This window comes from Electrona antarctica, assembly GCF_951216825.1.
Source record: "Electrona antarctica genome assembly, chromosome: 4".
NCBI classification, from domain to species: domain Eukaryota; kingdom Metazoa; phylum Chordata; class Actinopteri; order Myctophiformes; family Myctophidae; genus Electrona; species Electrona antarctica.
In genome coordinates, this window is record NC_136809.1 from 30,694,856 (window position 1) to 30,707,582 (window position 12,727).

Sequence of the window (12,727 nt, forward strand, 5' to 3'; positions counted from 1 at the left end):
ATTAATTCCAATAGAATACACTGTTATTCATAATTTGTAGAAATACACTTTAGTTGCAAGGGTTTTATCATCATATAATGAGTCAGTGAATGAATTACAAGTGTACCCGTCAATTATCCATATTGATGTTCGCTTCTTCTGTGCGCCACGGCAGTAATTTACAAAAAAACATAAAAAGTTGGAAATATGGAGAAAGGAGATATGAGTTTTGCTTTTGCTCGGTTTTGTGGTCGGCCCCTAGAGTATATATTCGGCCCCGACCCCCACGCGCACGGTGTGTTCGCGCCACATGACATCTAATCGTGCACTTCATGAGCAGAGATTTCTGGTCATGAGGTCTCAAATGACGTCATTCTCGAGTGATCACGTGGTCTATTCCAAATCAGCTGACACAGATGCACCCGTCCCTTCCTTCCTTGTTGATCCTGTGTTTGTTTCTGCTTGCCGTCGGTGGAGAAATCCCAGTGATGTATTAACATTTTTCATGAGAAAGAAGTGGAATTCGTGAAGGTAATTACTTTGTTTTGGACCAAATAATTGGGTTTAGCACGTGGCAATCACAGTAACACCAAAATAGTTCAGTACATGACGTAGCAGGGGATCATTCGGCAAGATTCACTTCTGTTGCTAGCGTGCTTCACGGTGCTTGCAATCTATCCATCAGTTTATTCAGTTACTCAGTTCTGATCATCCATCAGTTACTCAGTTCTGATCATCGTGCTCCTTATATAACATACTATAGTATAGCTAACAACTGGGAAGTTGCAGGAATAACATTTATTTTTGATCAAATGAATCAGGTCTAAACTCAAATGTTATGTTGCTAATGACGTGTGACCACCTGTTCAGGTCTTTGCCTTGGTGTGGTAGTGAATATTACACCCATGAATACATCAGACAGCGAAGAGGACTCATACAATGAGAGGACTGCTTTGGTCCCATCAGAGACTCCGGTTGTACCGCCTTACCAGCCAGACCCTGACCAGCCCATGCCCACCACGGATATGGAGCCCAAAAGGGTAAGTCATAGTTATACTTACTATACTGTAAAATACTTTGACTGAGCAACGTTCCTAACGGCAGCATCCGTAACTGACTAGATGCACTTTATTGACTAGTTGCACTTTATCAAGGGAATGTGTGCAATATCTCAGTTTTGATGTTGGTGTGTTTCATGGTGTTTTTCTTTTGTTAATTGTGTTATAATGTTATTTGTATGCAGCTGTGAAATTTCTCCTTAAGGAGACAAATAAAGACAACCTTGAACCTTGTTCAGTTGAGTATTTTGACCATGAGTACTACTACTTTGACTCAAGTTGTGGGGTTGAGTACTTTGTCCACCACACTGAGTATAATAGCATGGCCAGACTATTAATATCACTACGTAGATATTAGTCTGGAACTTCGGTGTGGAGATTTCTTTCCAAGGGGCGGTTACAAACCCACAACTCTGGGGTGAGCAAAATGTAATTCAAACTGAGGAGTGCCAGACCAATTTCCCCAGGGATTATTTTTCCTGTGGCAGATTCGTCTGGTTTCCAGGCTATGAGTTTAACCCTGTCTGCCCCCCTCCCACGTTCAATGCAGAGTCGGCCAGACGGAAGGGGAGGGCCTGCTGCTGGTGTGGACCACAGCACTGTGGAACGTGAGCTAGACGTGGATGAGGAGGAACTGACCCTGAAATATGGAGCCAAGCATGTCATCATGCTCTTTGTTCCTGTCACCCTCTGCATGGTGGTGGTGGTCGCCACCATCAAATCTGTCAGCTTCTACACAGAGAAGAACGGGCAGCAGCTGTAGGTGTTCATTCAGTTGTTGCCATGCACATACGTTATTATTTTTGGAAGTGTCTGTGTGCGTTAATTAGAACACACTGGAGAGAGATGGGGAAAGACGGGAGGAGAGTGTCCAGATAGTGTGAAGATTTTGGATATTAAATAGATAACAAAAGCTGAAGTTGTTACTTGAAATAGGAACCGTGCTGACAGCATGATAACTCATTGTTCTTTTTGGGGCCAGGACTAGGGAAAACAACAACATGTGCATCTTATATTTCCTTATATAACTTTGTAAAAGGACTCCTCCTTAGTGATGCATTACTGAAAGACACAGAGGTCTCCTATTCCATTTGTTTGAGAGAACTTGTCATAATAACTTAAAGGTTCCAGGTTGTATCACCATTACAACCATGATGTCCATCAGTAGCCATGTGCCGTTTAGTGGTTGGGCCAGACCCCACATTTCTCATTAATTTCAAATCATCCAATCCAGTCAACCAATTTAATGGTCATTGTCATGTCTGATAAGCAGCGAGCTAAATACGCTTAGATTATTTTGATTTATATTTATTAAGGCAATTTTGTGTGACTATGTAACAACAAAATGGAAGCGGGGAGGAGGCATCACATCTGCTTTATCCTCTAATCATTGTCAGAGCTTCCGTGCTCCAGACTGTATGACGGAAGCATTTGAAAATTGTGGGAGGCAACTGTCTGGCTCTAGGGATTAATGTCAACCTAACAATAACAACCTAATAATCACAATAAGAAGAAACATTTGTAACCTGACATCATCAACTTGAAATCAGAGACCCAAAAGGAAGCCATGGCATTATTAGACTTTGCCTGGTGATTTTGTTGCACATTGCATTTCTCTGCATTGCGATAATAATTGTGCAGAACTGATAAGCCGTCCAGTGGCTTCTTGTATCCATGTACTTTTATATACTGACTTGATGGCTCGGATGACACGCTCGCGCACACACACACACACACACACACACACACACACACTCTGTTATAGGTAAAAGGGAGGGAGAGTTACATATTTTCCTTTGTATTACTGTCAAGATCAATGCTGATGAGATTTTGGACTTTGTTTGGTGTACCTGCAGGATTTATACTCCCTTCACAGAGGACACGCCATCAGTGGGCCTGCGTCTCCTCAACTCACTTCTGAACACCATCATCATGATCAGCGTCATTGTGGTCATGACCATCTTCCTGGTGGTCTTGTACAAGTACCGCTGTTATAAGGTTAGAAGGTTGAAACTGATCTGCTTATTGGCTTGTTAGTAGGTGTGGGAAATGTCGGTTTAACAATAAGACATCGATTTTCATCTCACTAGGGTGTTGGTGGGGTGATTTTTTGTTGTTGCTGTTGGATACAACAGCATTTTCTTCTGTACTGGCCCTTATGATCACATAAAGATAGCTACTTTGGCATGTCTGTCATTCAGCATTGAAACTGAATACAGACTGTTGGGGCTTGCAGCATGGACTGATTTCAATGTAGACAAATATCACTGATAAGTCTGTATTGTATGAGAGTCAAAGCACAAATATAAGAAACCTTTTCATAATTATTTTATCAAGTACAATAAATATATTGGAATTGGTCTTTTGTGGGATTGCTACATGGGCATAGCTACAATTTATATACTACCAGTGGTGTATTGTTTTCCACCCGGTACCACATGCAAACACGTGTGCGCCTACATGTGCACAGCTACAGTATAGTGTATGAGAGCAGGGCCGGTCCTGAGCAATCTGGCGCCCCAAGCAGGATTTTTCGCGGCGCCCCCCCCCCCCCCCCCCCCCCCCTTCAAAAAATAAAAAAATAAAAAAAGTTTTTTTTTTGTTTTTTTTTTACTCTGTCCCAAAAATTGAGGAGACACTGTGGAGGCACTGGGGGGACAGTGGGGACACTGTGGAGGCACTGGGGGTCCATTGGGGAGGCACTGTGGGGACACTGGGGAGGCTCTGTGGAGGCACTGGCGGGACACTGGCACTGGGGAGACACTGGGGAGGCACTGGGGGGCACTGGGGGGGCACTGGGGGGACACTGGGCAGACAGAGTTTTTTTTGTTGTTTTTTTGGCGCCCCTCCCCTATGGCGCTCGAAGCCGCCGCTTCGTCGGCCTGTAGGAAGAACCGGGCCTGTATGAGAGTCAACTCGTGACAAATTAATTCAAACAACCGTAAAACACCAGTAACAACACACACTACCAGTCTACTACTAGCAAAGCATAGAGTGTTAATTGTTACTGCTGTTAATAGCACCATAATACTGTGTTGATAATCTACAGGTTCTTTAACTGGTCCTGGTACTAACCGATCACACATGGACCATTGTTCTGCACAAGTTGCGTTTGTTGCTTGTTAAAAGCTGCGAATGGGGCAGTAAATATTGGTACCACGCTGGGGTACTGCTTGCTACGAGCATGACACCACTGTATACCGTACTACTTATGCACATTATAGGAACAACACAATATACATTAGACCATGAATACCTTTCTCCAAAATCTAAGATTTTAATTTATCATTGTGTGTGTGTTGTTTTAGTTCATCCACGGCTGGCTGATACTCTCCTCTCTTATGCTGCTCTTCTGGTTCAGTTACATGTATCTGGGGTAAGTACTGGATCTCATGTGAAACAGCTTACTGCATGCTATGCTGATACAGAATTACTCAGTTCACAGATCTAGTTAACACCTAGAACGCCCGGGGGTATTTGTAACCATTAAATCAGGACACCCAGCGATTTGTTTCTTCAGGGCCCATTTCAAGTGGAGTGGTGTGTTCTGTTATGATATCATTAATGTTCCGTCCTGTAATTAATCTCCATCCTGAGCGCTGAGTGTAACTACAGTATTTGATAGGACGGAGACCTCCGTTTATGCCGCTCAGGGTGTTAACATCCAGCACATACCTCCCGGTGGGGGCTCCTTACCAGCAGGTGTACCAGTAGGGTACAAGAGAAGTGGCTTTTTTGACTATTGGGAGATAAAGGAGAGGTCGGCTTATCTCTCTCTCAAGCCTAGTTGTGCGTGCACGCACATTGGTGTATTTTTACTTTCTCTGACTTATCTTCTCAGGGAGGTGTTTAAGACATACAACATAGCCATGGACTACCCCACAGTGGCCGTCATCGTCTGGAACTTTGGGGCAGTGGGGATGATCTGTATACACTGGAAAGGACCTCTACAACTCCAACAGGCTTACCTAATTATCATCAGTGCTCTCATGGCCCTGGTCTTTGTCAAGTACCTGCCTGAGTGGTCTGCCTGGGTCATACTAGGGGCTATCTCCATCTATGGTGAATGAATTGTGTTTCTCTACCACTGCATAATTGTGCTGATTAGTAAGTTACGATTCATGTTCAGTACAGGAACACTAACACATGTTATGTACAGTATAAACATGAAGGTGATACTGTACCATATCAGTAAATAGAATCCCTACCCACGGCAGTGTTTGTGCCAAACTCATGTAATTTGAACTACACAGTGTATGTAACCCATAACTAATGCCGGGGACTGCAGTGCCCGCTGGTCCAACCTACTGTTAAGTCTGACCTACCGTTAAGTCCGACCTAACGTTTTTCCGACATCCCCTTGGTCCAACCACCTAATAGTCTGACTGGTTGGACTAAAGAGAGGTCCTACCACTATCCACTACCAATAATCCGATCTCACTTTAAGTCAACTCGTCGGACCGTTCGGACTAAAGGGAGCTCCCCTGGTTCGACCTCCCGTTATTCTGACCACTAGCATGCGCGGAGAGATCCCAATAAGTAGTTAGCCTGAATATGGCTATGGGTGTTGGGTGTGACATTTATTTGTGTTCAAGTACTTCATAGTCATGTTCTTTTGTTAACAGATTTAGTTGCAGTCCTGTGTCCCAAAGGCCCTCTGAGGATGCTGGTGGAAACAGCCCAGGAACGCAATGAACCAATTTTCCCTGCCCTCATATACTCATGTAGGTATACAATTTAGTTTATGTTGAATTACAAATGGAACAGTATGATAGTTAATTTTCGAGGTCATCACCCAAAGCAGCCAGTAGTGATGAGAACACGGGTCAGTATTGTAATCCTGATTATCAGCTGCTCAGGTTGGTGTTCCAGTATACTACACTTTCATTCCATTCTGAAATGAAATGTTTTCAAACGGGAGTGGTTAACCAGGCAATGTAACTTCCATATAGTGATGTATTTCCAAATGAAACGGGACATGGAGGCGTGACATAACATTATTTAGGAGGAATCTGTGTTGAAAAGTAGCCGTGTCATAACAAACATGGATTACAGTACTTCAATTTTGAAGTTGAAGATTAATTTATAGGTCGATGTCATATTATTTGTTGAAATTGGTTGGTCCAAGCTCAAGTCATACTGTATTTTATTTTACACGAAAAAAGCATGATTAGATTTTTATATAAGAATAAAAATTGATTTTCATTTTTGTCTTTTCTTTTTTGACTTACCGTTAAATTGTAACGCCGCACAATATCTTAACAAGGCATTTTTCATTTAATCTCAACTTCAAGAATATTTTTCATATTCATGTTATTTCTCAAGTCAGCTGACCAACTCATGTCTTCAATTTCCAGCCGCCATGATATGGATGGTAGGAATGGCTAACCCTCCAGAAAGCAGAGGGACCGGTAATGGTGATACAGGTATGTTTTTGTGTTTTTTCAAACAAACCTTAACCAAATGAAGTGTTTAGTCTACCCAAAAGGCAAGAAAAATAAAAGGGAATAAAATAAATACAATTTTAATATTTAGGCCTCCTTAGGCTTAGATGAATGCTATGCTTTTTCTTAAAAGTCCATTGATTAAAGGCCCTTCCACACCGAGTCCATATTTCCCTATTTGTTGTGGAACGAAGAATTCGCAGAAGAAAACAAAATTATTTCAATCAGTGAAAATGATTTTGTGTTCACAAAACAGAAAAAATAAAATAAAATATTGGTCCATCCACTCTGAGATCGTATTAAGGGCATGGAGAGTTTCACCTGCTGATCCCGACATCAAGGAGCTGCAAAATTATCGTTTCAATGTTTTTTTCACTGGCCCAGTTTAGTAATACCGAGCCACAATTTCTGTGACCAAGTTGATCCTGACCAGTGACTGGCACTAGAGATACATACACACTTCAAGAGTTTAATTGGCATTCCAAATTGCACCATTGCATCAAAACAGTGTGATGGACTGAATCTGCAGACACTGTAGGCTATTCAGTGTTCAGCCGAAAAACACTTCTCAAATTCATCATCTTGTCTATATTTTGCAAAGAAAAAAACGCAGGAAATGGAGCCTGATCTGAAATCTTGAATGACGGACAAAGGTGTCAGAGTCCCATTTGTTTATTTTATGTGTGCCAATTGCGGACAACAAATACAGACTCTGTGTACATGCACATTCAGAGCCCATAGGCCCTCTGGCTAGTAGGTGAGTTTGCCTCCCTGTTTTCTCTGCCTTTTCATGTACAAACTGGGGGTATGAGATTTGAATTAGTTCAAAGTTGGTCTAGCAGAATGCCACACACATCTCTAGTGGTGATAAAAAGTATCTAACATGAGCACCAAAAAATTGTCAGATGAGGCAGGCTTTGACTTGCATTGCTCGCTGCCGTTTTTGTGTCTCAGACGAGGAGGCCCATCAGAATGATGGCAGTGATGTGGAGCCAGACAGGACAACAGAGCCAGACCGCAGTGTGCCCTCAGGAATGTCCAGGTCTTATTCAACAGAGGAAGAGCTTGAAGAGGACAGTAAGTGATCATTTAATTGTAAATGGTTTAAAAACACAGTTTATGTGAGTTATCAATGTTTTTGTCTTCAGGTAAAATATGTAGGTTTCAACTTATTTCATTTACTCAGAGGGATACAAACTAAATTCTAAAGGATCAACTGGACTTGTGTTTCGTCTCTCTAGGAGGGATAAAGTTAGGTCTAGGGGACTTCATCTTCTACAGCGTACTGGTAGGGAAGGCTGCTGCCACTGGTGGAGACTGGAACACCTTGCTAGCCTGCTTTGTGGCTATTCTCATAGTAAGTAAAAAATTTCCAACTGATATTTTGAATGCAAAGGAATTTTTAACTAGATTTCCCTATAAAAAACACTGTTCCTATGCAGTACATGGTCAAGACACTCTTCTGCATTTCTCAACACTTAAATTGGAGACTTTTTAAGATATCAACTATGTATTATAACTTTAACCATAATGTAAATAAGATAGTTCCCACAAACTATGTAGGACATAGGGCTATATTTATTTGTTGAAAACACTGAGTTTTGATATACAGTATGTGAATCTTTTTAAGGTCATGCATTAAAATACATGGTACATTATACTGAAAGAAATCGTCCCAGCACATGAAACGATGCACATTCTTTAATGTTCTGCCTATTGACTTGGTGTCATAGATACACATTTCCTACCACTGTAAATTTCCATCTTATAATTCTCTACATTCTGTGTCATGCAGGGATTGTGCCTCACCCTTCTGCTTCTGGCCATTTTTAAGAAAGCTCTACCAGCCCTTCCCATCTCTATCACCTTTGGCTTGGTCTTCTACTTCTCAACAGACTACCTCGTCAGACCCTTCATGGAAAACCTTGCTGCTCACCAGTACTATATCTAAGCTTCAAACCAACTCCTACTCTCCATCTCCAGGGATTTAGTTAGGGCTAGTTAGACCAATTATCTGCAAAATAAATGCTTACCAATAGCTTCTTGACAAATGTGTTCATCTTATCACTCATCAAAAATGTGATGAGGTCATCACATTTGGAAGTGTCTATGGCTGTTTTTTGGGCCAAGAAGTGTTTTTCATGCATAAAAAATTGCAATGGATTCAGAATCATGAACACCCTAGTTTGACCTGTCACATGCTACTTAAATTTTGCCTGCATATAGGTTGTTAGTGGTACCCCAACTTTCAGCAGCTGTCACAACATTTTCCAAGGGAGTTGGGTTGGAACAAATTGAGAAGTGATAGTAGACCCCTTTATGAACACATTTGTGAAGAAAGCTATAGGTAGGCATTTATTTTGCAGATTGGTCACACATTTTACTAACTAAGCCCTATTCCCTAACTAATTTGTATGTTCAGCATTAATGAACAGATGCTTCTCTCCCATGTCACCTTTTGCATTATTAAGGAATGGGGTTTTTTTTCAACTAAAGCTTTGCATGGAAGCTGGGCAAAGGATTAAGAGCTTGTATTAACAAGCACGAATATGTTGAAGCCCACAATGTGGCGGTGTGGCCAATCAGCCTATTACGTAGCCCATTCGTAATGCCAGTTGCATCGAAGACCATCTTGAAATTGCCATGCCCATGCCATAAGGGGTGGGGGGTAGTTGGGAAGTGGGCAGAGGATCAGGGATTGTTAGTTTTGTGTGGCCTTCTATGTGGGAGTTATGGCTACTAGCGTGATTTCAAGTGATGCAGGTTTATATTTTTCCAAATTTTGAAATTTGTAACTTCATAGCTTTTGAACTGAAAGTGTCTCTACAACACGTTATCACGATCTTACCACCTATATTTGAAATTGTACCAGATATAATGAAACTCACTCAATACATAAATGACTATGTAACTTTTATATTCCTTTTTTTTAAGCCACAAGTGATATTTACCTGAACCTGGCTCATATTGTCCATGCGATTAACCAAACTAGAGTTTAGAGTTCAAGGTGAATAAGTTACCAAATTTGAATCTATATTTTGTCTGTCTCCCTTAAATCTCTACCAAGATTACCACAGGTCTTTTTTTTTAACCATAAGAGAAAATTCCAGTAAGATATTTATATTCAAGGATATTCCAGATAGACTACGTTTTAAATTAACATAATATATACTCTTGAGTGCCCTTTACCCGTGACATTTTCCCTTCTAATAATTAAGATGAATAGCATAGAACCCAATAATTAATCATTGATACATAGTTACATTATCAATGTTGATTCAGGCAATTTAAATTGTGCAAGTGATACAATAACTTGGAAACAATGGTGTGCCAATGTCGTTCTGTCTCGTAAAATACTTTTTTGCACCTTCATTGCTATTCAGTTGCCATTTACCACATGTAACATTCTAGATAGGTAGACAAAATAAAACTGACTGGGTGGGGGACTTTTACTTGCTATGAGTATGTACTGTATTTAGTCTTTATATTGAAGATGTATATTTTATAGACTGTAATTAAGGTGTAACATTTGATTTTGTAACTAAATAATGAAAATGAAGTGAATGTTCCCAAATGGTCATTTTTGTTAATTCAAATTACTGTTTCCATTGTGATGTGCAATAAAGTGGTACACAATATACAAATGGCCTAGAGCGAGACAATGTAAGTATGTGTACTAAGCAAAAGCATCAAAATGCTGACCTGTAATAATGAATTAAAAACTTGTATTTATTCGATCAAATTATCTATTTAGAAACAAATGGTATGTGAAACAGCAAATACCTCACTTAAAATGATACATGCTATTATTGGCAAAGACATGAGTTTATATTTTACCGTTATTGAAAAATGTCAAGATACCCAGCTATATTAAAATGCATTTAATCACTATATGGCAGATAATGGTCACAGAACACGATTGACAATCATAGTCACATCTTTATTCTGTAAAAAGAAAATCACTACTGAATCATTAGTAAACACATGAAGCAACTACTTTTCAAACACGGGTCTCTCCAGTGTCCAGGTCTAATTTCGGTCCTCATACTGTGACTTGTTCTTGAGAAGGTAAGCTGCTAAATATTCTATTGGATTCGGTGGTCTGGAAGAGAAGAAATCAGAAGAGAAGAAATTACTTCAAATCAAGTGAAATGTTGACAATACATACCAACCAGATCCTAATATGAATTTCTAATGATCCCATTGAAGCCTACCTGTCCTTGGCCAGCACTGATAAACCTTGAAGCAGAATGGGCACCACGGTCTGGTCCAGGTACGCCCTGGTGGGGAGGGACTGCAAGTCCACTTTCTGCTTGGAAGTCTTCTCTGTATTGGTTTTCTCATTCTCCACTATTCTCTACAACAAGCAGACATTTAGATGTTTACATTCCAGATGGTGCTCTTACAATCATAACATAGCAAACCTTATGGCAAAGATTATTCTTAAGACAGGAAGTGGACTAAGAAATGGGAGGAGCCAAATAAAGTTACTGTTTTTCACAGGAAAGGAGGTGGTGCCCCAGAGGCAAAAATACACATGAAAAGCAAGGTTCCCACCAAATGGGTTCCTCAAATTGAGCAAACCAATATTATTATTTAACAATTCTCCAATGTTAATTTAGCACACTAGGGGCACTTTTGAGGGTCTGCATGTAGGGACGCTGATGAATGTCTCTCTAGCCAACATTGTAGTGTAGTTCTCAATAGTTACCTGGATATTTTCTGTCAGACCATATTCAGCATGGGGGTTTTCAGCCACCTAGAAGAATAGAAGACACAATGTAACACCTTTATAATATTAAGAGCACAAAGTTTGACTGCATTTTGTTTTTTGAACAGATGCATCTTAGGCTACTTACTGGGGTATGTCCCTCCATGGACTGATCTGCATCTGTGTGGTCTAAACACACACACACACATTACAAACTCTTAACTCATACATGATGTGCAGTTTTGTCATTATTTTCGCATTCTTTAATGTATGACAAAAGTCACAGTAAGATAGCGAATTGTAAACAAACGTGGTGTATGTCTAAACTGCTTCAGTGTGGACTGAGGGCACATATGGGGCTATGTAGACTACTAGACATGGTTCACATGACGCCCTAGCCGCAATTTGCAACTCTGGAGTCGTCCCATTATAAAAATAATCTAGTGTTGCAAATTGCGGCTAATGACGCCCGTACTGACAGTTATGTTTCAGGGCTAGGGGCATGGTAAGAATGGCATCTTCTGGAGTAACTTTTAACTTTTATTTCTGTGAGGGAAGTTAAAGCCCATTCTAATTCCTTCCAGTTTGATTTGAAGCAGCAGAGCCGTACAGTTCCTTCGGTTGTCTTTTTCTTGAATATTTTAAAACCAAGATTATTTTGGTGTCCCTTGAAATTTGTGGTTTTGAATGTTGCTTTGGATTTGGTCGCATACTGTTATACCCAGCACCAAATCCAGCGTATCACAGAATGAATGAATAACCAAATCGTATGTGAATCATGGTGAATCAGTGGCGGTAAGCAGCAGCTAGCTTAGCAACAATGTAGTGACACATACATTGTACAGAGCAATAACAAGAGAGACTTCAGAGTGCAAGCGTTAGTTGTGCGATATTATATTATACAACACTATAGTGATAGAACCAAATAAAAAAAAACATTGGAAAAAACCCCAGATAAATTCAGTTAGACGAACAATGATTTACTTACCATCCGCCATGTTTGTTGTTGGTGTTTACGCAGGGCGCGTGGAGTCGACTACGTAAACTCTGCTTCCTTGGCTACGCTACTACGCTAGAAATCTAGAACGCGTAAAAAACACTTCCTTTAATGACGTTTACCTCCAAATTAAAACATAATTCGTATTTCGCATAGGGTATTTCGTTTAAATGAAGAGTCACATACGTGTGTGTGTCAATCGAAACCTAAGTGAAATTTAGCCCTAGAATGTAATGTACCGTATGAATGTGTATCACATTCTATGGATATTTGGAATCAGTAATTGCATGCATATTCACATAGCATTCACTTGTGACTTTTATGCCATTTAAAAAACTCACATATCGCAAAAATATATATAGATTTTTTTTTTATGTGTACGTTTTTCTTCCAACATATTACTGGCAGGATCTACACTAGTAGTTTTTCATTGTAAATTCGTTACAAAAAAATCTTCTAAAATATTAGTCAAGAGTCTTATTTTGAAGTCCCCCGGCCGGCCCTTACAAATTCGATTTATCAGCTATCTTTACCTTGG

General features: G+C 40.2%; 2 protein-coding genes across 2 annotated transcripts; one reads left to right on the top strand and one right to left on the bottom strand.

Moving 5' to 3' along the window:
- Window positions 1–380: 380 nt before the first annotated feature.
- On the top strand, window positions 381–10,127 carry psen2 (presenilin 2). Its single transcript, XM_079500033.1, has 11 exons — window positions 381–510; window positions 850–1,019; window positions 1,588–1,796; window positions 2,894–3,035; window positions 4,346–4,413; window positions 4,879–5,099; window positions 5,663–5,761; window positions 6,395–6,463; window positions 7,436–7,558; window positions 7,723–7,838; window positions 8,277–10,127. The coding sequence occupies exons 2-11, from the start codon at window positions 885–887 to the stop codon at window positions 8,430–8,432; spliced, it is 1,338 nt and encodes a 445-aa protein (XP_079356159.1). The 5' UTR covers window positions 381–510; window positions 850–884; the 3' UTR covers window positions 8,433–10,127.
- Window positions 10,128–10,400: 273 nt separating this feature from the next.
- dpy30 (dpy-30 histone methyltransferase complex regulatory subunit) lies at window positions 10,401–12,330 on the bottom strand. The gene is made up of 5 exons (XM_079500035.1): window positions 12,181–12,330; window positions 11,341–11,381; window positions 11,193–11,240; window positions 10,696–10,838; window positions 10,401–10,583 (listed from the first exon to the last, which is right to left on the bottom strand). Exons 1-5 carry the CDS (start codon window positions 12,188–12,190, stop codon window positions 10,511–10,513), a joined length of 315 nt encoding a protein of 104 aa, XP_079356161.1. The 5' UTR covers window positions 12,191–12,330; the 3' UTR covers window positions 10,401–10,510.
- Between the last annotated feature and the right edge of the window lie 397 nt (window positions 12,331–12,727).